The 26919-nt window shown below is 33.1% G+C and overlaps 1 protein-coding gene across 6 annotated transcripts; it reads right to left on the bottom strand.

Annotated features, from left to right (window-relative positions):
• Positions 1-370: 370 nt before the first annotated feature.
• On the bottom strand, positions 371-26919 carry cnn (centrosomin). Of its 6 annotated transcripts, none has more exons than XM_012371033.2 (15): positions 26723-26919; positions 18465-18523; positions 11549-11811; positions 11007-11178; positions 10626-10765; positions 9522-9953; positions 9018-9224; positions 8623-8943; positions 5025-5132; positions 3174-4421; positions 2633-2920; positions 2341-2565; positions 2059-2259; positions 1296-1521; positions 371-1182 (listed from the first exon to the last, which is right to left on the bottom strand). In XM_012371033.2, the coding sequence occupies exons 1-15, from the start codon at positions 26767-26769 to the stop codon at positions 971-973; spliced, it is 4149 nt and encodes a 1382-aa protein (XP_012226456.2). In that variant the 5' UTR covers positions 26770-26919; the 3' UTR covers positions 371-970. The 6 variants fall into 6 exon arrangements, with proteins under 6 accessions (XP_012226456.2, XP_067204321.1, XP_012226455.2 ...); XM_067348220.1 differs by lacking the exon at positions 26723-26919 and adding an exon at positions 26638-26656; XM_012371032.2 differs by lacking the exon at positions 26723-26919 and adding an exon at positions 23494-24055.

Raw genomic sequence — 26919 nt, 5'->3', positions numbered from 1 at the left:
TTCCCTACAAAAGAAACTTTATGATGTATTCTTTACACGAATAAAAACAGTTTTTTAAAATATAAAATACAAAAATAATTTCTTACATCTATGATATATAAAATTAAACTATATCAAAGAAATGCTTGAAATTTTTCCAAATTGATTGATACCACAATTAATGCAATTCATTGATTAAAGAAACAAATTATTATTATTATATTAAATATTAATATAATCTATCTAAGAAATAAAGTATGTAAACATACAGAAAACAATTAATAAAAATACGTAACAGAAATTTGAAGTGTTAAATTACTATCTAAATTATATGTTGTTTATTCTATGGGAATCTTTATTAAAGAATGCATTTCTTTAATCAGCACGGAAGTTCTATATATTAATGGCACTTTATTCATGGTAACTATGTACAAATGCTACATAATGATATACATGTGATAATTATGTACACACATGCGCGAATTTCTGTATATCATAAAGCAAAATATGTCAATGAACGAAAATTAACTTTTATTTCGTCGTGATTTGCACTATCATCAGCACGTGTGGAAGAACTCTTGCGAGAAAGAAATTCTACAAAAATGTCATGTATGCGTATCATATATAAATATATACAAATCTCAATGTACAAGTCCAATACTATCTTTTGCTTTATTTTTATATCCTTTTTTTTAGCGAAAATAGTGCATTCTATTTGTATGAAAATATCTCTCGTTTAAAAATCTTTTTCATTTAGAAATTTTGTAATACATAACGCCTATTGAATATCCCAATTTTTGCGTCGATATGTATCCCTTGTTCTTTCACCTCGGAAATGCGAGAAGAGATTAACTAGAAACATAAAACACAATACATTTGCGCGAATGAGTAGTTAATGAGCTTTTGAGAATACAGTTCAACGAGAGTAAACAATTTTGCGCTCTGTTTGTTCTTCATGCGTAGTTTTTGATCTATCAGTCTGCAATCTCTATTAATTGTCCAAAGGTTCGTCGAATGTCCTCGTCTTTTTGAGAATACTCCTCGTGACCATAAGCTGCTTTATTATTGCCTTCTCGACATTTTTTTTATTTTTATTCGAAGCTGATAGGTGCTCAAACGTGTCTTCTAATGCTCTTCTGGTTTTCATCAGTCTTCGCTTTAATGCTTCGTTCTCTTGTTTCAAAGCTTCTACTTCGTCAAGGCCTGTGAAATTAATTGCAAAAGCACTTAAAATAACAACTTCAATAATAAAGGTTCTGCAAATGCACTTATTAAATAAATATTTTTCAATACAACAAGATAATATTTTTCAGCACCTTCTATCGGTAATGGACTTTCGCTGTTTGTATCTCCAGCTCTGTTATTCCCATTATCTTCATCACTTAGCAAGTTAGTCATAGATTCTGTGATTTTCAATGTATCTTTCAAAGGCCTAATCGTAGTAACGGCGCCGTCACTTTCTATTCCTAAATCTGGAGAACAACTGGATTTACTGCGTCCTCCGATTGTAGAATAATTCATCGGTTGCCAATACTGCGAGTTCTGTCATAAATTAAGAAAATCAGAAAATTTATATCTCAAAATTACAGTCACATAAACTAAAAATTTTTAATAAAGTGTGCAAATAAATTTTTGTGCATATTTGTAGCTTTCAATATCAATCTTTATACTGAAATAATAATAAATTTAATAAAAACACTTAAAGCATTAGTAATGCAATATTAGATTAGATTTTTAATATATTAATAATGCAGTTTTTTAATTGTTAAAATTAACCAACTAAAGTAACTAAACGAATTCTTCAACATGCTAGCCATACATTTAGCGCAAATGCAACTGTCTGAAAGTTTCATTGAAATATCATAATATATTAATTATGTAAGTGACGTTTTTTGTAAATTATTAAAATATTTCATTATTATCAATAATATTGCATGTCTACAAAAAGTTTTATAGACAATTATACGTTAGATATGTATTCGAAATTGGTGCAAAAGTACATTTTTTAAATTAATATATTCCACAAATGAGACACAATACCAGACAATCGCATTTAGCGCTAGAAACCGAAAAACTAACGTTGTAAGGCTGATATTCTTGCAAAATATCACAAGTTTGCTTAAGCGTGGCGTCCGTAGGTATCGACGACACGCCGCTCGAGCTCGGTGCCGAATCGCTAGCTTCGCACACCGCCATGTGCCTCCTGAACTCTTTATTTGCCGATTCGAGTTCTTGCACTCTTGCTCTGTGTGAATCGTTGATCTGATTGAGATCAAATATCTGTTCGACGACCATATTATATATATTAGTAGCGACAAACACGAAAAACACTTCCATAAGCTAAAGCTAGTCCCTGCTTACCTCCTTGCTAAATTTATCATGCAGTGAGTGGACAGCCGTATCGTATCGATTCTCCATTTTCCTAATCTCTTGCTCGAGTTTCAATTTGTCATTCATCAACTTGGTATTCTCCACGAGTATCTGACTATGCGAAAGGGTGAGATGGTCTAACTCTTTCCTGAGAGTGGATATAGTTGCTTTGGCTGTCTCGTTTTCTTCCTCCAACTGTTTAATTTTCTCTCGCAACTGAAATAAATCACATGATTAAATCCTGCAAATTTTTGCAACTAGTGTAAAAAAAACGGATTCTCACCGATTCGTTCTCCTTGTTGAGCATTAATAGTGTTTCCGTGGTCTTTCTTTCGGCGTTTTCCTTATACTGCAATAGTTCAGCCTTCTGTTTAGTTATTTCACTCGCCATTTGCTCAACCTCATTAATCCTTTTATCCAATTGTATCTTGCGAATGTTGTTCTGCTTGTTCTCCTTCCTTAATATATGGAATTCGTGTATTTTCTTCTCCAAAGAACCTTGTAACTTTTCACAGAACCTTTGAGACTTCTCTAACTTCGTAATAAATGGTGTTAATTTTTCATCGATTGTCTGTAAATAAGAAAAGTTAATTTTTTATATTCTGTATCTAATAAATTATAAACTTGCAGATTAAATAAAAATTCGTAAAAACTTCTTTAAATTTCCAAAGTAAAGTTGATGTATATGTATTGATGCTTTAAAAACTGATATTTAAATAATATATAATAATAAGTTACATTAATGTAACTACATTAATAGACATGGCTAACTGGTGATCTGCAGTTATTTAAAAATATTCGCTCGTTTAAGCGTATGCACTTACGCGATCGAAGGAAACTTTCGTAACCAGATCGTTCCTTAGGGCGCTAAGTTCGGAGTACAGCATATTATTCGTTTCTTTCAGCTCTTGTATCTGATGGCTCGCGTCCAAGTCGTTCAGATCGTTCTGATACGTCTTATAATAAGGCACATAATCCGCGGAGTCTTCGGAATCGCTGCAAGTCTTCGCGTACTTCGTGAATCTGGAACGACTCATGTTCTTGTGCTGCTTCTGCTGCAAACCGATTCTAGCCAAGGAGACGGTGCGATCTGGTTCCGAGAATGTTTCCGAGTCCGACTGCGACACCGGATTCATAGCCGTCTCCGCGATATTCTCGGATCGGCTCTTTCGCATGGAATCTTCGACCCGGTCATGCGTAATCACATCGGCTGGCACAGACATGCCTTCAAGAGCGCGCACGAAGTCATCTGACAGTATTTTGGAGCTGAGTAGGACGTCCAACACGATCTTCTTGTGCTCGTTACCGATAGTGTCTGCGCGATCGGCATTCTTCAACATCTCCTTCATGAATTTCACCAGGTCCTTCAGATGCGTACGCAGTAGTTCGCAGTACTTCTTCGCGCGTTCAGTCTCGTTGCCGCAACCGTCGATTTCTGCGGCGATGTCCGGCTTCGAGACGAGCTTCAGCCACTTCAGATAGTCCACTTCCTTCTCTAGATTGTTCCGCTGAGTCGTCAACCTCTGGATATATTCATTCAACGTCTTTACGTCTACCGTTTCGTCTCCGTGAGTGTAATTAAGCCGCACGGTCTCGTTCGCGAAGTTTACTTTAACGCCGATCTCGTTCAACTCGCGAATTAGACTTATCAGCTGCAAACTATCGGGCTCCTGGACGGTTTCGGACTTGTTCCGGCTTTTATCGTGACCATGCGATGCCGTCATGTGATTGTGCAGCTTGGCGATCTCCTTGTTTTTGCTCCAGAGTTCCGTGTTGACAAGCTTCTGCAGATTCTGCGTCGTCACTTGCAACTCCTTCGTTAGCTGCTCGATCTTGCGATTCTTCTCCTTCATCTCGGCGTTACGTTGATTCAGTTGCTCGAGCAATTCCTCCCTGCACGGAGTATCGTTGTGGAGATCGGTGGTGGTAATTTCGTCTGCGCTATTCGTCTCGCCACATTTCAGCTTATCAAGTTCGGCGATTTTATCCTTCAATTCTTCCGTGATGGCCTGCTTCTCCGTCTCCAAAATCTCGATTCTTTGCTCTTTATTGTTAAGGCGTTCATAAAGTTCCTGTATGATAAAAAACAGAGAATAAGTTGACGTTACAAAAAAAGCTGAAATTTTATTAAATATCATGCAATTTTGTTTAAAACTAAATGCAAATACCCTAATAAATATATATTTACGATATCATATATTCGTTGCATGAAATAATAAATAAGTTAAAATTTAAGATACATCTAAAAATTGTTGAGAAATATTAAATCAGCAAATGTTAAAAAAGCAGCAATAATCAAAAACTTATTTAAGTGTATTCACTATCAGTCAATAAATTTATCAAATTATTATGATTTTCCTGCTTTTTGAGTACATAATTTTACGTTTTTTCTTTAAATTAACATCCAATTTAGCGTTAAAATAATTTAGGTATTAATATTGCAACATTATACTATTTATAAAATATATTTCTTGTTCAATTCTGCTTTATTTCAAATTAAACATGTTAAAATTAAAGCTAATGATAAGATATGTTGTTCACAATAATTATAAATTATTTATAATTTATAAATTTAGTTATATCGACATATTAGATATATCACAAGAGCATTGTTCATAATTAACAATATTATCAGTAATAAAATAAAAAATTATATATTTATATTATTTACATACCTCGGATTCGACTTGTGTTCGTTTCTCCAGGAGACTCTTCTCAGCTTTTATTGCCTCGATTTGATCCCGTAGGTCGTTAATCTTGCTTTCCATTTCTTCAAAACGTTGCTGCAAGCATAAAGTACCATTTCATGTCAATAAAACTCAAAACATTAAGTTCACTGGAAAAACATTTTATTCAAATAGTTAATTTCGATTACAAAATCAGATTCATGTATATAATATGAGAAACGGGCCTTCAAAAAGCGGTTATTAAAAAATAAATTGCAAAGACGGTACATGCAAATTTATGCATTCTTATGCGGGGAGCACAGGATTAAATGCGTTAATTTTTCGTTTTCCTAGACCAACATCGCGGTGGCACGAGCGTGACAATCGCCGGCCCCTAAAAGAAAAACACGTTTCTTGTAAACCTTTTTTTAATTCTTTGTTAGAAAACCCAATCTGTGACTTATACAGTAAGGCATTCGATAAAAATATTGTTTTAACTGTATTGTAATAGGAAACTAACTATATCGCCTTCAATAATTGTCAGCAATTTGTTTTTATACAGAGTGATTCAAAATAACCTGATGTCCTTGCAATGCCATATTCTTGAGCGAATTCTGAGACGATTTTTCCTTTTACAAAATTTTGTCCGAAGCTTAGTTTTCGAGTTATAATTGAAAATAGGTAGCAACTTACGAGTTCGGTACAACGGGCAGGCAGGGACGCGCAACGTATAATGAGACTGTCGAGTGTTTACTATCGTCTCATGACGCATTGCACCGTCCCTGCCTGTCCGTTGTATCGGACTGGTAAGTAGCAAACTATTTTCAATTATAACTCGAAAACTAAGCTTCGGACAAAATTTTGTAAAAGGAAAAATCGTCTCAGAATTCACTCAAGAATATGGCATTGCAAGGACATCAGGTTATTTTGAATCACCCTTATATAAAAAAAGTATACAATAAAAAATTACAAAGCTTATGTTTTAATGACTTTTTTAGAATTCAATACTATGTACGCAATGATGCATTAAAAAATTTTTGCATTCTATGCAGATTTAAAAAATTATCAACTTACTAAGATTAATTAAATTACGCAACACAAGTGGTATGAAAAATTGTATTTATTCTAAGCTGTTACCAAATAATTTAAAATGTTTTATCAAAATTATTTAATTTTGATTAATAATTGATTTGAATAATTTAATATTAAATTTTAACATAAAATATTTAATTTCGGTTTGCACGATCTGTAGTTTAAAGAAAACACGCGAGAGATGAAAGCCCGATAGAATTCAATGCAGCCAGCATCCTCTAACAAAGTATAAAGGACAACACTCTCGGCGACACTATACATACCTCCATCCGCACTGACGGACACAGACAGGAAAACATATTTAGTTTCGAACTTTTAACTCAACTAAGAGCAGCAACGAAGCAGCGATCGATCAATCGATTCGCAAATAGATACTCTACGTCAGTGCTAGCGCGATCAGCACTGGTGAATATCCGTTCCCGTAAAAACGTTACGCCGATATCAACTCTACTTTACCCGTCTAATTATAGCTGATTTTGAATCGCGACGGCTTCCAATAATAGTAATCGGTTATCAAATTCACGATTACTAATAAAGATTTTCCACTTCTAGCTAAAAATAATAAAAAATATTTGTTTAACTTTCAATATATTCGTTATTTTCTTAACTTATCCGACACGTGACAAGTAGCGACTTTTCAGCGCGTTAGTTAGGGGTGAACAATCGTGCGCTATTTCCGGCGCGTATGCGAATCGTTTTCGTGGTATCGTCAAAGAGTTGAAGGATTAGCGACAAATTTATCTCGTTGTTGCTCGTATTGTTGTACTTGTGTACTATTATTCGTTCGGCGCTACCGCGGCTGCGGTGGCTGGTCAATCGAGATGAGTTTTCGTGTGAGAACTGCCGCGTATCGGGTACGCGTAGATCGTAAGAAGCCGCGAGAAAAGGCGACGGTCTCTATTAATAGACGACGAGCGCGTCTTCTGCATGGTATTCCCGAGATACCAGACAAGTCGCGCTTTACGGTTCTCTCGAAGATCTTTCGCCAGCCTCCACGACAAAATTTTTTGAAAACTTGATATATTGAAAAGAGCAAACGGTAAAGCGAGACATGAAAAATAAAATATTTTGCACAACGAAAAGAAGAGAAAGAATAGAAAAAAATAAGAAAATGTGATGTAAAGACAATAAAAAACAATGATAAAGATTAAGAAAGCAGCAGTTTGATTTTCGTTCAATAGATGTTTAATAATTATTATTTCTTTTTGTTTTGGATTCTAGTTATTTACCTCTGTGTTAATGGTTCTCCATTATTTCTACACAATTTACTATTTTTAATATAAAGATAAAATTGTAAAATTGTATAAACTCTTATATACAAATAAATATACAGTTTCTATAGTTTGCATTTTAGATACAATTCTTGCAATAAATAATGACTACAATGTGAATTATTAAAATTTATCTGGTTAGCACATCATACACACGGAATAAATATCTCAAAAATAAAAAATTATAAAATTATATGAGTTGTATAGTCTTGTGAAATGTGAAAATCCAATGTTCATGCCAATATATTTTTATTTTTTGATAAAATGTTCAAACTCATATTGGATTCGTTCCAATATATTCTAGATCTAGTATCGTTATCAATATTGAGTGTAAGATGTTTTTGCTAATTTTGGTTACTAATTAATAAGTGCAGGATTACCATCTATTTTATCACAGCATTGATACTAGCATTATTGTTGAATGTGTCCTGTCTAGTTGTGTCGCTTCGCGATAGGCTCAAGTTTCTAGATAACATAGCGAAATCTATGTTACCTAAAAAAACTTGAGCCCATCGCGAGGACTCGCAACTTAACAGAACACATTCAACAAAGATGCTAGGATCAACCTGTGATAATATAAAATGATAATCCTGCACTTATTCATTAGTAACCAAAATTATAGCAAAAACACCTTACAATCAATATTGATAACAATAGATCTAGAATATATTGGAACGAATCCAACATGTGACTTTGAATATTTTATCAAAAACACAAAAATATATTGGCATAAACATTTGGATTTTGGCCTTACAGTCCATATTTTCACATAATTTGATTTTTACAATTGATAGAGTCAGATTATTTTGAAAAAATTATGATTAGAAGCAAACTACGCAGCACAAAATAAACTAATAAAATATACAAAGTGTGTATATAAAACATATTACACATTAAATCTTATGTCCATTTTTGCATATTAAAAGCAAACGATCATTAAGCGAGATAATCCAAACCAGAATCATGTCATCGTCAAAGAATCATGCACTAGTATAAAAGAGAAAAGAAGCAGAAGTTAGATGAGTTTAGTAATTCTGAAAGAAAGAAACGTCCGATGTGCCAAGCTACTCGATCATACTTTTCAGTAAGCAAAAGTGTCTCTACGCTTCAGAATGTGTCTGTGGTGAAACTACTCGTATGCACATTACACCCCAATAGTGTAAAGATCTCAATTAAAAAATAAAACGCACAATTCTGAAATGTAGAAATCAGCAAACAAGATAAAAAGAATAATCGGTATGGACCTGGTTGTCGGAATTGATTGCGGGGTCGTCCGCTTTGTTGACGCCAAGATCCTTCAACGAAACGTGGCCGTTTCTTCTTTTGCGCAGCTCCGTCTCCAATTCTAAAATCCTGTGCTCCTTATGTGAATCTGCATCCCGCATTTCTTGCTCACGTTCTATAAAGCCTTGTATCGCTTTCATGGCTTTCTCATGCTCGCATTCCAGTTTCTTCAACTTCTGCTTCAAATGCTCTTCCTGCTTTTGCATATTACACTGCTTTAATATCAATTGCTTTCTGGCTTCCTCTTGTTGTTTCAATTCATTCTCCCTCTCTTCCAGTACCTGTAATCCAAATTTCCGATTATATAGTCGAATTATCTCATCGTAGAATAAGCAATAAGGGATGTCTCACTAACTTTAACTAGCTGCCTGAGTTCTCTGGTATCTCCGGCTACAAGAGAACTCGCCGTTTTCTCTTTACTCGATTCGCAATCGTAGGCACCGTCATTTTTCGTCGCATTCTGAATACAAGATATTCTCTGTCCCATAGGCGATAGATATTCGTTTGTTAGTGAAGTTACTGCCGAGGGACTACTGGGTGGCGAGCGTTTGCTATTTTCGCGCTGCGAAGTGCAAGAGATGGCGATTATAACAGATATAGGCAAACATAAATACGAAAACCATGGCAATTTTAGAATTGAAACCGAAGCTTCAAACTTCTGAAGCTGCATTCTCGTTATACATTTAACGTTAAATACAACTGTTATGTTTTGAGACTACATTCATTATACACAACATGTTGTTGTTATTATTAAAATGCTTTGTTTGATAATGCTAGATGTATACTGAATAAAACAACGATTCCTCTAGTATCAAAATTCATACAACTTTTAAAAAAAGCAAGGACTAATTTAATTTACCTGTGATAACAATGCACGATAATTATTGTTGGTTTCCGTAAGAGCGTCGTCGCGGGTTTTTATAGACGCTCTTAACTGAATAACTTGCTTTTTCCTCTTCTCGGACACTTGATTGACTTCTTCGTACGCACGACACTTTTCCTCCAGCAGCGCACTCTTCTGCTTCAGCAGCCTGTCCTGTTCGGCAAGATCGTTTTTGTACCGTTGCAGGACGGAATCGTTTTTAAACAATTGCTCCTTCAACTCTTTCACTTCGTCGCGCAGTTCCTTTGTTTCCTCGTGCAGCTCCTCGATACTTTGCACTCGGTTCCTGTCCTGCTTCTCCCGCAGATGTGTCTCTACATCCAACTGCTCTTTAAGCTGGTCTCTCTCGTTTTCAAGTTCCTGCACCCAGATACGCTCCTCTTCCAAGCTGCCAGTTACTTGCTTCACCTAAAATCACGCCAAATCACACGCACAAATTACACAAATACACGCTTTTCTCGCATATCGCAAATATAACAAACTTGTTTGCTCCGGACAGTATACGGTTCTTAATTGGAAAAGAAATTATTTATAATATCGAGTCGCTGGGAGATATGATTAATTCGTATCATTTATCTTTCTCGGTTTTGTTTTGTCTCTCCTCAAGAATGCTATCAGTGTAACAACATGAAATTCGGCTTCAACGTTGCAATAAGTATTAAATAAACGAGCAAGTGGAATATACTATTCACATTCCGTGAAACAATAAGACAATACTGTCGAGGAATGCGACTCGACGAATTCCTATACGCGGTACACGTCATATTACGGGAGCAGGAATGTCCTACCTTCTTTCACTATGTGCCGCTTAAATTATCAAATCTATATTCAGCTTGCAGCAAGGAAAGGAAACAAACACTGATAATATTCCACAATTATAAAAAGAAATTTCGAAATAAGATAAACTTTTCGATTAAAGATTATTTATAGAAATATTAATTAAGAATTATATTTATTATTGCCAAAATTTAAATTATTATAGATTAATAAAAAGTTTATTAGATAGTCTATTAAATCTTTTTACGCGTTAAAATCATACAGAATTATATGTCTTCTTGTAGAATATACTTATTAACATACCTCTGCTTCGAGAGAAGTCACCAATTGTTCCATTTGTTGCAATTTTTCTGCGTTTTGCAACGCCTGTTCCGGAGTGATACCGAATGCTTCCTTGTAATACATGGATGTACTTCGTTCTCTTTCCTGATATTCCGCTAACTCTGAAATAATAAACAAACATATATATAAGTATATATATGTGTATATTCCTAAACTGATCGCACAATCAAAAGAAGCAATTTTTCAAAAAATGTCAAAAATGTGCAATAAAATTTTACAGAAATTGTTTCGAGAAAAATAAATAATAGATAATCGTAGGAGCAATGTATTTTATAAAATATTTTGAAATTTTCGAGACAATCCTACAGCAGTTATGAACCGAACAAAACAATTCATATTTACCTTTCTCGAGCTTCGTTACTTTTTCTCGCTCTTTTTCAAGGGATTGTTGACATTGTTCTTGAGTCCGAGAAGTCGTTGCTTTCTGCTCTTCATATAATTTGAAAGCCCTGGCCGCTTGATTGAGAAGGTCCTGCTTCTCCACTAACTCCATTTTTAATTTTTGCAACTCATCCTAAAAACCGTATCTAATCGTTAGAAATCTAATATCAAATTTAGTGAAACAATCATACTAATTAATGTACGAGATTTATAGCTGCTCAACAGATGCTAGCCACTTTATAACGCATTTTACAATATACACAGAGTGTGTCAGAATGATAAAAAAAAATTAAAGATTCTTATTCTTATTCTTAACAAATTTTATAAACATATTTTCTAACAGAATCATTACTTTGTCATATAATACCGAATTTAATATTTAAATCGTAAAAACAAAGAAGCTTATTTATTTCACATATTAATTTTGTTAGACAAACTTTAAAGTTAATACCACATTATATTATTAAGATATATTTTTATGCAAGGTGAGAACATTGACCAACCTTTAATTCTATGTTTGTCTTAACTGCATCATCGTCGGAGGAATTGGCGCCAGGAGCGATGCCTTTTTCTTCCAAGAAATAAATTCGCAATTTAAGTTGGAAATTTTCCTTCTGCAACTTGCTTAATTGATCCTCGTATTCTTTCATGGTTCTACAGTATCCTACCCCGCCGCCACCACTTCCACCGCCTCCTTCATCATCCCCTGATCGCGCCATTGTTGCACCTTCTTTGTTTCCAGATGAGTTTTCACCATGTGATCCAGCTGAAATAGAAAGTGTTTTCTAGATGAGCTTAAACTTAATTATATATAGTATTTATAAATATGTGATAATGCAAATTACAATCATAAATTTTATAATGTAAATCATTAAATTAGTCTACAAATATAAAAAATGGCTTTTGTTTAGACGACGTATCAGTACATAAATTTATTTGTAAATTATTTCCAAATGGCAAATTACAATGGCAACAAATGTCAATATTCTATCAAATTCGATAACAAAAAATTATGCTAATTTTATAAAAATTAATTGAAGATCAAAATAAAATAACTTTTATGTTACTATTTGTTAATGCTCTAATTCTTAATTCTATAATTCACAATAATTTTTTAACCTTAATATCTAAAAATATTAAGGTTAAAAAACATAAAAGATTTATTATGAAATAATATATTTACTTTTAAAATTCTCCACTATATATTGCATATATATTTATGTAAATCGAAGTAATGTAAGTTTACGTTTCATAATCTATGATATTAAAAAACTATACTCATACACACACATACACAAATGTTTAACTATTTCTAACCATACGTTGTTTACGTGTAATGCAGTTCTCAAATATTTATTAAATCTCTGTAAATAACTTGCTCCTTTAAATATTAATTCCTCACATTAAATTAAACGCCGACAATATATTTTCATGTGTAGTATCTTGAAAAAAGAGTAATCTGACGTATATCACGAAGGCCAGCGGGTAATCGTTCGCCTTCAAATTCAATTTTCTCTCTATCACCCAAATCACATTTCTACCGCATCATTTCCGGCACTTCCTGAATCCATATGAATTTTGAACAACCGCGATTATGCTGCACATATGCCGTGTTAAACCCGAAATTACTCATCACGAGATACTCGATTTTCCTCCTTCGATGTTTCAAATAAAACGATAAAAATAAAAGAAGATCATTTAGTTATTTTCAATGTTTAGATTTTTATGAAAATATAATTCCTAAAAAACGGAAATATTCCCTAAAATTACTATTCTAATTTAATTTAATTAATCCTGCTGATTTATATAATTATTTAAGCATGCATTTATCAAACGCTTTTTTAAAAGACTTCTTTAAAAATAACGCTTGATTATGTATGCTGCATTATCAATATAAGAATTTTTTATTTATCCAATATTTATCTATTGCCTCTTCCTAAAAATATTATTTATATTTACTACAAATAATGTTTTTCTTTTTATACTTATAAATATGGCATAAAATTTTTTTAAACAATAACATATGACAATGACATACTATTTTTAGAATAATTCTTTTATACAAGCATCTGTCGAATCAATCAGTCTATTCTCAGCCTGTCTAGGCGAATGTAAGCGGTGCCAAATTCGCCTTGCAAGATCAGCCGGCGCCGTCGCCGTGCATCTGTAAAATTAAATTATTTTGGCGCATCATTGAACGCCAAAATAACGCTCTAAATTTTTTGTTTAACGCTCTCATATTAAATATTTTAAAATAATCTGCCGCGTACACCGATCAAACAATATATTTTTTCACTCAATTTTTAAAGAAAAGTTTAATTATAATCATTTTTAAGCGTTTGTAAATATATCTTACACGCCGTATTTCATATTTATTTAAATAACATTTTCTACGAGAAGATAGCTTCAAAAATTTATAAACGATTACAGCGTATTTTATAGTATAGTGAAATTGCAACTAAAAAATTACGAAAGAATTAACGGTCATCTTCTTCTCTTTTCACTCTCTTCAAACATTCAAAGGATACTGTGCTTAAAGCTACGCTCATTTATCACTTGTCAGCAATTGCTAACAAAAAGAAAGCAAATAGCACCTTCACCGCAACCTGTTGCTGTAATGTGTGACTTAATCCTATTAATCTATCCAATTTATTAACAAACAACGCAAAATTTCATTAACATTCAATGCATTGTCATTACACCGTCACTCACAACTTGATTTTTACCAATGATAACACAAATGTAAATAAAAAGTAGTAAATCTTCAAGGATCCGTCCTACCGAACATGACTTCGATTCTTATGGGCTTGTCCTCGAGGTTGCTTGGGAAGAGAAAAGGTCTCAACTGCGACCTACCACATCCCATTCCACGAAGAACGCGTTTTTGAAGTCGCTACATTTTTAAACGTCCATACGAAATCGTAAAAGGGAGAACGAACGAGATGCAAAAGAGACTTCGCGGCGGCTGCACAAATACTAACTGCGACAGAATAACAAGCAGCACCGAAGACACAAGGCTACAATCCGTGGTTAAAATTATGTTCTAAACGCGCATGTGACATTATATACATAGATGCATTTCACGAAGGTCGGACATCCACGTGTTCTTCTAGATTACTTGACTGTGAAAGGCAGTAATTAAAAATTTCACGTTTTTACTCGCGCAAAATACAGCCATATCGAACTGCATTCAATTGTTTTATACGTCAGAGCTCATAATTACGTCAAAAAAATAAATAAAAGAATTATATTTTAAAATTAAAAGGTTTATACGAGGGCAATTTTAATTATAATATTTTATGTATAAGATACTTATATTCGTACGATTCACACGATAATAGAAGTTCACAAGTTTATGTAGGTGAAGCTACTTAGAAACGATTATTCTCTCGTGGAACACGAGTGATTCATCTGATCTAATTAACGTTTTCCATGTTCTTCGTATCCAAAATATCACACTATTACACGAGACAAATTTATTTGCAAATGAACTCATTGTATTGTAATGCTATATTTTCTTTCTAATCAAAAGAAAAAGATACTTCATAAAGAAATATGAAATTCTTGTACTATTATCAAAAGATCTTCTTCTAATAATAATTTAGCGTGGAAAATTTCTTGCAGTTTTCTAATATCAAATATTAATTATCATAATAATTAAATATCAAATCAACTTTTTCTGTTAATTAACTTTTTATGTTAATCAACAAATTATACATCGCATTCTCTCAACGAATTTACTTTGCAACACCGTTCATTTCATCGTGTTAAATAAAATGAAAGATCATTTTTCTAGAAATCTCTTTTTAATAAAACCAAAGATATTTTACGGGTACGAAAACTTCGTCGTAAGTGTAAAAGTTAGTATCAACGTGACGATAAACATGAACGTAAATTCACTTTTGGGTTGTCAACAGCTAACACCGGCGAACGCCAACGTGATGTGTCTTAAAAGCCGACGTAAAAAGCCCGGGAAACTCGAGACAGCGTGGAATAAGAGGCGCGAATGCTTTGTTCGCGCAGCAGAACAAATCTATTTCCTGTCTAGTCCGTCCGCTAAGTCGTTTTCGCAACATACTCTACGATTTTCGGCAAATGCAACTGCAATATCGATTCGCGCCAGCGAGTAGACCGCGAAGAGAGTGAGCTCACGTATTTATAGATGACACATTTAGGCCAGAACGGTTAAAACTATCTTTATTTTGGCAGGTCAGCCTCCGCGCCGCCGATCCCCACCTCTCACTCTCTCCAGATCTTCTATCTGGTCAGTCTGACTGACAATTAAAATCTTAACATTGATCAGAGATGATCGTTGCCTCTAATTTCGCCTCGACAAGAACATTTTTCAAAGCAGATGTATTACACTTTGTTAGCTAATTACCTATTAGTAATCAAACTATTAACTTTTAATAAATATAATTAACTATTAGTATCCTAATAAAATAAAAAAAATTTTATATAAATTTTTTTAAATGATAGAACTTTTACATTAAGCAGATAGCGAAAAATAAACAAAATTAATGTAATATTTTAGATAAAATTAAATTATTTTTTATTAATATTTGTATTCAGGCCAATCAATGATTAGTTCAAACTTTTTTTCAACATAAAAACTTACAATATAATAAAAATTAATATTTAATTTAATAATCACAAGCTGTAACATTATAAAATGTTTTTTCTCTACAGTTCTTTAAATAAAATAATTTTTTATATTTTTGACAATATTTACAAATTTAACGCAATATTTCACGAGAAATGTCTTTTTATAACACATCAATTAAGACTGTTTCTTATTTAGAGTTTGTATCAGTTAAATATATTATAGAAACAATGATCGTCTATATATGTGAGTCACCTCGAATTATTGCGCGAAATAGGTTCTTTTTGAGTGCCGCTGAGCTTTAAACGGCTGGCACACACATACACACACTTATGTCTGGCAGACTCTGCAAAATTGAAGATGAAACTTTGGCTCGCTCATCTCTGGGTAACAAGAAGCTGGCCAATAATTCCTACCGTAGATTTTGATTTAGAAACAAATAATTTCACCGTTTATTTCGGGAGCCCGAGCAGTAGGGCGCGATGCCACGTGTTCTTAGCTCAACGACACCCAGTCCTTTTGCAGACTGCACGTCCATATGTTATAGAACATGAAGTCAATTTTATTTTAATCAAAAACTAATTTTATAATTTTTTAAATAAAAATATAGATTTTTTTACCTAACAAAATTTAATTTAAACGATGTTTAAAGAATTGTGCTTATATTTTTAATCTTTTAAATTGATTGAATAAAATTAATGAATTGGAAATTATAGAATTTCAAAAATGACTGTAGAATATTAAAAAATCTAATTAAAACGTAAACGTAAAAAATGTAATTGAAATGTAAATGTAACAAAATAAAGAAATAGAATTTCGAAATCGTGTAACAATAATCAATCGATAATCAATACCAAGAAAAAAATTTCTCTAAATAGAAAACTATTTTTTAAATTAAAAATAAAATGTTTTCCGCAAACTAAACCGTAGTGATAAAAATAAATAACGAAATTATATTTCTCTTGTGTTTCAGAAATAAATATACGCTAAATCTCGCTACTTCATTGCGTCGTTGTGTCGTTCGTGAGTCTCCCCGTCTACACGAACGCACTTCTGGACCACCGAAATAAATGCTCGCTTCCTGTAACACGAGATTGAGGCAGGCATTTTTTCAGACGACACAGACAATCGTTTCAACGAGATTAGACAATCCGGCGCTGTTAATTGTCTGTCCTATGCACTATTTCATTGCGACGTGCAACGTACCCATGACCTTGACCATTTTACAATTTTAGATTCCTTCGAGAACTGAATTGAAGTGTGGACGTGCCCCAATTGTTATAATTCGAGCACTGCCAGATGCTGACTGATTCGATGTAGAATAAATTGTAAAACTTGGGTCAAACAGCTCTTTCAAGCCTTCAAATCTAAATATTTGGACTAAATTTCGAGAGAAAATCTATAAAATCAGATCTTATTTGATTGAAAACTTGATTTTTATTTTGATACAATTGAAATGTTGACAAAAATTGGCAAGATTTCATCAAACTATTTAATGAAAAACTTAAATAACATCCGTCTAATTTATCCAGAATTCCTTGATTTTCAGAAATACTTAGCAAAATAAAAAAAAATGTAGCGTGTTTCTCCTTCACGAACAACGGAATGTAAGATTTGGCAGATACATTGTGCAGCACATACGCGCGATACGTGTTACTATACTCGTCGACGCCCGGCGTTAACGATAGAGTAAAACCGCGAGCAAGAAAGTTCATTGGCCCCACCATGGTACGAGATACAATTAGGCGACTACGATGTCACGTGTGTACGTATTCTCACCGATCCGCACGCAACGGCACCTCGATATAATGTCGGACAATCAGCCGCAATGAGGCAAATAACGGCGGAAAATGCAGATCATGTGAATGAGAGTAACGAGCCGTGCGCGTCGGCACGGATCGCGCGTCGCGTGAATTGGAGAAAACCTCCTACATATATCCTGCTACTGTTTCTAAAGATGCGCGTACACCAATGCATATCTTAATTGGACAAGTATTTAACATTGAAATATCAAAGCATTTTAATTAAATTTCAATGATAAAAATGTATAATCAAACATTTATTCATAAATTTCAGATAGACTTGTTTTTTTTTTTAAATGCACAGCTATCAAAATATTTCCTTTTTGAAGATAAAATAGTTTTGAAATTGATAATTTGTCGTGAAACGCGTTATTTATATTTGCCTGACACTTTTTACAGATAAATGTCTATAAACAGATATTAATTTTGCAATTAAGATAAACGGTGGCAACTAGGAGCAGCATAATTGATACACGGCCAACAGTATCGCACGCGCGCTGCTCTTGCAGCTGCAGAGAGCAAAGAGGGTCCAATTACTTAAGGGAAATAGCCAATAAAGGTGGTCGCGCAAGGGAAAAAACCACATAATCGAGCAGCATTATTACAGTTTGCGATATCGATGACGATTTATTCAAGTGGGAAACCGATCCATCGAGATATTTGCCGGTACATGATATAATCATCGTTACGAGGTCGCAAGTAATAAATGTGTAATCGTTCGCTATCGATCTTCCGCCTCGCCTTCGTCTTTATAGAGCGTAAAATCATATCCGGCCATTCTTGGGTGTCCATCCCGACAAAAAAATATTAATTATACTATACGCATCATCGAAGAAATTTGACACGTAACAAAAGACAAGACATAAATCTTATCTTTTAAATACTTGATTATGCTTAATTCTGTTTTTTATATTTGTTTAGTTTTATTTACCTAAATTTTACTATAATGTTATTATATTAATAAAAATTGTGACAATATTACTGATTTCGATCAAATATTTTAATGTTACTCACCATTCGTCAATGGCAGAGTTTGACTCATTGTGATGTCCTGTAATGATGGCAAATTGGTGCTGTAACAAAAAGGGAAAAATATTAATAATCTTGAGACTTAAACAGGAACATATTAAAATATACAAATATGAATAGTAGAAGTTAAGTCGACGCGATAAATAATTTTAGCGTTATCGAGAAGACAACGAAGAAGGATGAATGAGCAGCTATTCTCGGAATACCAAAAACGGTATGAAGGCACGTGTTCCTGACAGAAAATACCTAAGACCGAATTAGATAAAACGTTTGAAGAGAATCAAAGTAAACTTCGAGTGTTCTATTTTCAGGGTTTCGATGAGACGCTTACGACTAAAAAACTGACATAACAAAGCTAACTTCGACACGTAAGTAAGTGAACAATGATTTACAGGAGCACAGCGAGTGTAAATAAGGCTTGCTTGCCAATATTATTAATAGTAAAACACTCTACAGATTTTTCTAAAGATCTTCTTGGAAAAATCGGTTTAAGTAGAAATTATGGTAAAAATATATTTAACAATTATAATAAAAAATTGATAGAAAACTGATTACTTTTTATCACGTTGTGTAATTTAAAAATAATATAGACTACACTGAGTCCATCTGTATTACTTTTGAAAACTATAATATTATTATGTATAATTGCGTGTAATAGAAGTTATCTTTCAAAATTAATACTACTAATATTTGACAATAATAATTTTTGTAATATGCTTTTTTCTAGTTACACAAATTTCTCGTGATAAATAAGTAATATTAATTTTATTAATTAGAAGGCTATTAAGAACTTTGGAAGAAAATAACAAGTAAAACAATAATAGCTTCACCGAAATTTGCATACTTATGCAAACGTCACGTTCATCCAATTTATATACAGGCCTAACAGTAAGCGTAATAAGCCATTTTCACGGAACAAAGCTCATTGTAAATTAATCGTTTATGCCAAATTTATTTCGTCTGGGCTCTGCTTAGAAGCCATTACCGGTGCAGTTTGAAGGGGCGCAAAGTGCTCACCACGAGGGTTTACGTGTCTTTATTAATTCGCTGCAACCAAGCAGTCTCGAAGCTTTCTCTCGGGAGAGAGCGACGGAGTACTGCAGGATTTCCAGTAAGGTTTTATTTAGATTTCACGTAAATCCTATTCCGGTTCCTCCTCCGGAGCGCTGCAACGCGAAATAAGTAATTAATCTGCGCCATGTGTCTTTTACGCTGTTCCGCACCGCAGTTTCAACAAGTCGATGGATGAATACACATCTCCAAGAAGTGTATACGGAACTAGATAGCAGCTAAAGATATGATAATATGAGCGTGAAACTCCGACACACGCAAGCAACCATAGAGTGACTCAATATCGATACGCGATCGTGTTGTTCTTTTTAATTGATGAAACATTAATGAAGAAATTTATGGCATACATTATTTTCTAGTCAAATTCTATGCAGTAAATAAGTGCTAAGTGAAATTTTCTTTGAGAAAATTTGTTGGAAATATGGATTATTTCTCACCTTGGCGTTAGATAAGAATTATCTTATACAAACTTCTTGGTTTCTCACGAGATAGCATGCTTTATATTGTTTAAAGCAAACTTCCAGTTTGATTTTTAAAATCACCTCAAGTTAAACTTAAATTTTATTTAATTATTTTTCTAAACTAATAAGGTAGTAAATTAATAAACAAATAAAATAAGTAAAAAGCGTCGATTAATTGAAACTCCAAAGTTTTTCAAATTTTTTTCAAGATTATATTTCAATATTTATATTAAAGAGTTTTCAAAATAATTTATAATGTTTATATTTTTATTTAAATCACTCTAAATTTATGTTTTACGTAAAATAAAACATTCTAAAAAATTTTATAAATAGATAATTAAAAAATTAGTAAATATGTTGCTCACATAGAGCACATTAATTAAATAATATTTCCTAATTTGTAATGTCACATCTTCTGGACAAAGTCATCCAGTTTCCTAGAAACTTTTTTGAAATTTTCTTAGAAATTCTTACGCAAAATGTATCTATCGCATATCGTAGCTAGGAATAGCCATGGAAAGCGTCTGCGAATCATAACGCGTGGAATCTGTGCAAAGTGTATCGTGTTTCATAGTAAAGACGGTACTCTAAGAGAAATACGCGGCCGTAACGCAGAACTGCAACAAAATGTGGTTTATGGAGCAAAGATTTATAAGTACATGTCTCAAAAATCGCGTATTTTCTCTGATAAAGAAGGATCGTGGATGAAACTGAGAGCCAGCTGTGCTGTGTAATTGATAATATAAAATTAACTAATTAATATTGCTTTATCATTATGTATAAATAAAATTGTAAATTATTTATATAATATTGATTGATCACGTCAGCAAGATTGCGTCAACAGGTTGAATGTAACAATATCGAGAAGCTTGCGTATACGAAGCACACCGGGTGTTCGCAGAGTCGACTAATAATCTTCGGTTATAATTAGAAGACATGTGGTAGACATAAGAAGAATAATGTTACAATTTCACATGTCATTACATAACGAAAATTTTGAATGTACAAATATATAAATGAAATGCGTCTAATGTCGCTCGTAATTTGCTACCCTCGACTATTGTATACTTGTTCCTTAAACAAAATTACAGAAATTCTTTTATACACAGAAATATAATAAAGTCGAGTAAAATTTAAACCTTTAAAACCTATTCAAAAATTGCATTTTGCATTTTTTCAGATAAGCTGTGATAAAAATAGCCAATAAAGGATAAATTAACAAAACACCGGGAAGCAAATAATGATGTGAGCGCGAGCAGAGTATAATGATTTTCGAACGACGTAATAATTGAGTTTTCTTCAACACACTCGAGCTGCAGATGCTCGTGAAGGACTGTCAGCTTTTCAGCTTTATCCCTATGCATCCCGACACTGTTATATTAAGCGCTACCCTTACCGCCAGGTTTAACGAATCCGGATACGGACTTCTCGGAAACTTACGTTGACTGGATACGCGTGTCGGATGAAGTTAAAGGGTTCAAAGACGAGTGCAAGGCGCAGTATTATGCGATAACGCAACGCTAAACGTGAGTTTGCCACGGTAGTAATTATATGATATAATATGACTCATTTATGTACTTTTGCGCGATATATTGTGAGGTGGAGTCAACTTTGTAGATTACAGTGTTAAGTATTTCCAGACACAAGTTGAAATCAGCTTTCGTCTATCAAAATTTGATTTTAAATGTAATTTTTTAATAATATTTTTGCAACAAACTATATTATTTAGTATAATATTATTAACTAGAATTAACTAGAATACTATTAATTCGATAACAAAAATAAATTTAATATAATAAAAATTATATACATTTAAAATTAAGAATTAGAAAAATACAAAAATATTATGTGTTATTCGAAACATGAGTAGCAATCTATATTTTAATAAATGCAATACAAAGACATTGCTTGTAATTGCAGTAAGAAATATAAGGAAACGGTTTGATGAAAGGGTGTATCAGTTGCCATCATCTGGCAAGATGGTGGATGTAGCAAGTAATCAATACCGAGTATATAACAGTCGCGTATAGCGGCAGCCACATGGACCAACGTGCATGTGACTACACTTTTGAAATTTTTGCTAAAAATAGTGTGCTATCAAAAATGCATTATGATCTTGTTGCATCGACCGTTTTGTGAACTGACTCATATTCACATTTTTCAATTACAAAAAAAAACATACATAGAAAATGCATAAAAAGTATAGAAGCGAAAAAAATCAAGATAGAATATATTTTAATCTTATAAAATAAAAAATTTAAAAAAAATAAAATGTGTTTATTCATGTATGTGATCGCTAACATTAATATTAATATTATCGTTATCAATATAAAATAATTCTAATTGTGATTAAATGAGTTATAATTAATCAATAATAATATTAAAACTAATATTAACATTATTACAAATAAAATATGCAATTTTTATTATTTGATTCTTCTGGGATTTTTTACTTTTATATTTACGCTACGTGATTGTTCCTAGGTTTTGCTACATATCCAAATATTTACTCAATAAACAATAGATCAAACAACATTTCTCTGTACGAGATAATTCAAGTATTTACTAAGTTACAATAAGTGTAACCATCATGTAGGTGTCATGCATGCAGTTTCCTCAATTAACAGTTCGTTAAACGAATAGACCGAGCAGTTAAATAATTAGCTGGGTCCTGTCAAAGTAAAACTTTTTGCAATGATGTCATAATTGTATGCTTGCAAGTTATCTATTGTATGCGTTGCATCAACAATTACATAATTTATTATTCAATTATTACTTGATTTTTATGCATTAAGGCGAAAGGTCTACTTCCAGGTCATTGTTAAAATACCAGACAATACTTATAGAAGACATAAGTATGTAAATCAATGCGGTACATTTTGCGTTATAGAAATACGCTTCACAATACAATGCTTACTGATAAATTCCTATTCTATACGAAAGGATTCCGTATGAAAGCATTATATTGTGAAATAAAAGCATACAATGCTTTTTACACGACCAAAACTAATAAAATAATTGATTAGAATTATTAAATGGCTATATAAATATCAACTATTTACTACAATTAAATTATATTATTATACAAATAAAAAATGCAATATTTGCAGTTTAAAAATTCATATATAAATTACTACATTCTATGCATTAATTTCAATATCAAAAAGAAAAAGAAATATAATAAGAAATACTCAAAACGTTTCGTGTACACGCTCGATAAATAATCAATTTTTTAAATAGTTCTATAATTAAATAAATGTCTGTAATTAGGAAATTACATAAATTTTCGATAAATATATTTGATACATCTTCGACAAATATATTTCCAATATCAATTCATACGTTTTGATCACATATATTGCAGTTGATGAAAACAACTATTGCCAATTTGAACAATAACGTTGAGAGATTTATTGCTTGCCATCTCGAGAATTAAATGGGTCAATCAATGGTTAATTAGGTCAACAGTATATGCCACTCACTTTCGAAAAGGGCTATAAGGACTCCAAGCGCTGGTCCTCGTGGACGGCTCATTCTGATTTTGAGTGTAATATCGGTACCCACCGAGAAGCATCCCGCGGCAATTAACGTTCGACAATAATCACGAGACAAGAACACGTGACATCCGTCCAAATACCGCGCACTAAATCCTTGGCACTATAAAGCGATCGTAACGTTCGATTCGTGAGTCTTGAATGAGATAAAGCGCATACAACCGATCAACACTCCACGAAAAAAGTAATAGTTTCTACTTTCACGATAATCTTAGAATCTTAAAAATACTAATGTCTTTTGTTTAATGTTCTTAAAATCACACACTAAAGAATAATTACATGAAACGTAATAATGTTTTTATGCCGGAACTCAGGTCCTCATAGACGACGATCTCTCGCGTCATCACATGAACGATACATGACCCTCACACGCGGGTGAGAGTCCGAAAGAGTCCGGGACTGTTCTGCGCGAGGGCGGCAGGCGTTACCGCGAACGTACTATTGCGCCTCCGCGTAGCTGGACCGATCAATGGAGATAACTCTCGCTTAAGATGACGCATCAGATAACGTGGATCTCGTGTGCGTCGTCGAATCTCGATCACATGCAAAGCGAGTGATATTCACGTTAATTTGGACGATTCACGGTGATTCTGAATAAACAGACCGATGGCCGGCAGTGCACGTATCACGTATTTGAGAAATCAGTAGATTTCGTCTTCCTGTTTTTTTGACGACAGTCTTCCTCCACCGGCGACGTTTTGTGATGCAGGGGAGAAATGCAGTCTCGCTAAATGCAAACCGTCGTGCGCACGAGATTTTCAGTCTAGTTTGTTTATTTGAGCGCTGTGAATGCTCTGACGCACCGCGGAATCACGTTTCGGAACGACTGCCGTATCGCGCGACGCACTGAAGACGACTGACGATAGACGGTAACACGAGTGAACAGAAATAGGAGGGTGGCGACGTGTGAGGGAAAGGGGCCGCAAGGGGGAAGTGAGGGATGCTGTGTCTGTTAAAGTGTAGCCTGGCGTAGGCAGAGCGTAACTAGAGGAGTGAGGGAAGAAGAGGAAAGAGACGCAACAAGCCCTTCTGTGATGTAAAAAAATTCGAGATACAAATTATGGCAAACTTAAAAATGTAAAAAAAATAAAATGTATTTTAGCACTCGGGTCTCTTTTCGTGTATATTTTTTTCTAAATAATATTTTACTCTAAATATATATTTTTTGAGTATTATTTAAATAATGAAATGTTCTTTTACGTAAATAACTTTTTTTAAGTATCTATTCTTTTAAATGCTTAATTTAGAAAAAAATATTCGTTCTTTTTTATAACTAATCTAATATTCATTTTACATATATTTTTTAACAAATAGTGAATAATATCTACGTTGCAAATAATTGATATTTTTTCCAAATAGCTATATTCTTGAGTAGAAAATATTTAATTTTTCTCCAAAATTGATTTATTTATTTCTTACAAAAACAAAATCGTATCTGTTTATAAATTCACATTTCAGTGTACACTAAATGCGCAGATAGATTACAAAGTTACTTTTAAACATGGATATTTGTTATAAATTTTCTTAGTCTTTTCGTTTTTTTCGTTATCAACGGATGTGTAAATCCGTACGCAATACTTAACGTAAACTGCTGTTAAACCAGATCAAAGAGCGAAAGGGAAAAAGGGACCCTACGAAAGCAGCATGCATACTGGTAAAAAGGGAAAAACATATGGGAGGACGAAGAAAAGAGGGGAAGAAGATACGGAGGGCGAGCTAACAGTGAATGACAGAACCAGAAACGAAGAGGATCATAAAAACACGACGCAGTTTAAGCGATCATCGAGGATGCAGCGTTTCTCGTACGATTTATTAGAATCGTAGCAATTGCTCGAAAAACAAGAATAAACAATATGCTCTTCTAAATTAAAAAAGTAAAATAGAATGCTATATATAAGGTGCCGTGTTAGCACATTTTTCTTGGTGAAAGATTTTCGAATTTAGTATCGATAATTTGTGACTAAAATTTAACATTTATATTTAATTATAAAAAATTTAATATTATTAAATCATTCAAAAAACTTTAATTCAGTAACTTTTTATCGCTATCACTTATGCGTATTCGTAAATTAACATAACAGGCAAGAAATTGATAACCACTGCAATATGTACGATGACCTTTAATACCCAGAAGAAGATAACTACTGTTAGTGCAAACAGTGAGTAAATTCATGATTTATTGTGGAATAGATATATTGAGAAGTTATATGACGTAGCTACGTGATTAGAATGTCATCTACTTTTTTAATTCTGATTTGCACTTCTCTCAGAATGTAATCAAGTTTGTTGAGAATATATTTTACAGAATATTAGCTGTAAGCTTTGTTATTTCTAACAATAGAAAAATTTTTAAATTAATACAAGATTTGTCGTCATCAACAATGTTGTTAGAATTCTGATAGAAATCTAAAGTTTGCGAAGATGACAATAAACTGACGACAAAAATATTGAACAGATCTTAAAATATTGAAAAAATATATTTAATTATATCGCAATAAATATATACGTCGATTTTTTGTTACATTAATATTTGCTAACGCGTACGGCGGCATGCGACTTTTAAACCGCTGAAATCCTTTGTTATTTGGAAGAACAAAAAAATAGCATTAGATACTAACGCATGCTACAGCTGGCGAAACAGCTGATAGACAGTACCGCCATCAAGAGACAATAATTGATTCATTCAGAATGTTAAAGCACATTTAACGGACAGCAGGCGTCACCTAGCGATACGAATATATTTCAGCTGCCCAACGTCCCATTAAATTGCTAATTTTGTTGGTTGGATTTTCAAAGCAAAATCGATGTAAATCTTATATGAAATTTTTTCAATTTTATTGATATCAAAATTTGGAAAAATAGAAAAAATTGATTCAAAATTATATATACCAATAGAAATAATACATTCGATACTATCAACAAAGTCAACAGTATTTTGAATGTGAATACAAAAAAAACGTATAATAATGCAATTCATTATCGAATATAGAATCCATGCTCTAACTAATTACATCTGTGTCATCTAAACAGCGTGACAAAACGAAATACGAATATGTATCTGTTTATACTCACAAATAAGTTGCAAATAAGCTCCTCCGAATATGGAGAAATTGCGTTACAAATAGTAGTACAAGTCAGAGTCCATAGATTTACTCACATGTCAAACTCCATCATTGTTGCGACTGTTTCCTCGAACTCTGCCATTATTCACACTTTATTCTGGCGGCTTCACAGTATTCTCTCGCGCGTATTTTCCGTCAAAATCAGTCAAAATGCAAGTAAAACACACGAAACATCTACTTCTCGCACGAATACGCCGTTACTTTTCAAAACTGTGTTTCGCGATACTACCAC

Source organism: Linepithema humile, chromosome 1 (assembly GCF_040581485.1).
Source record: "Linepithema humile isolate Giens D197 chromosome 1, Lhum_UNIL_v1.0, whole genome shotgun sequence".
NCBI lineage: Eukaryota > Metazoa > Arthropoda > Insecta > Hymenoptera > Formicidae > Linepithema > Linepithema humile.
This window is presented reverse-complemented; position numbering and strand designations above follow the sequence as displayed.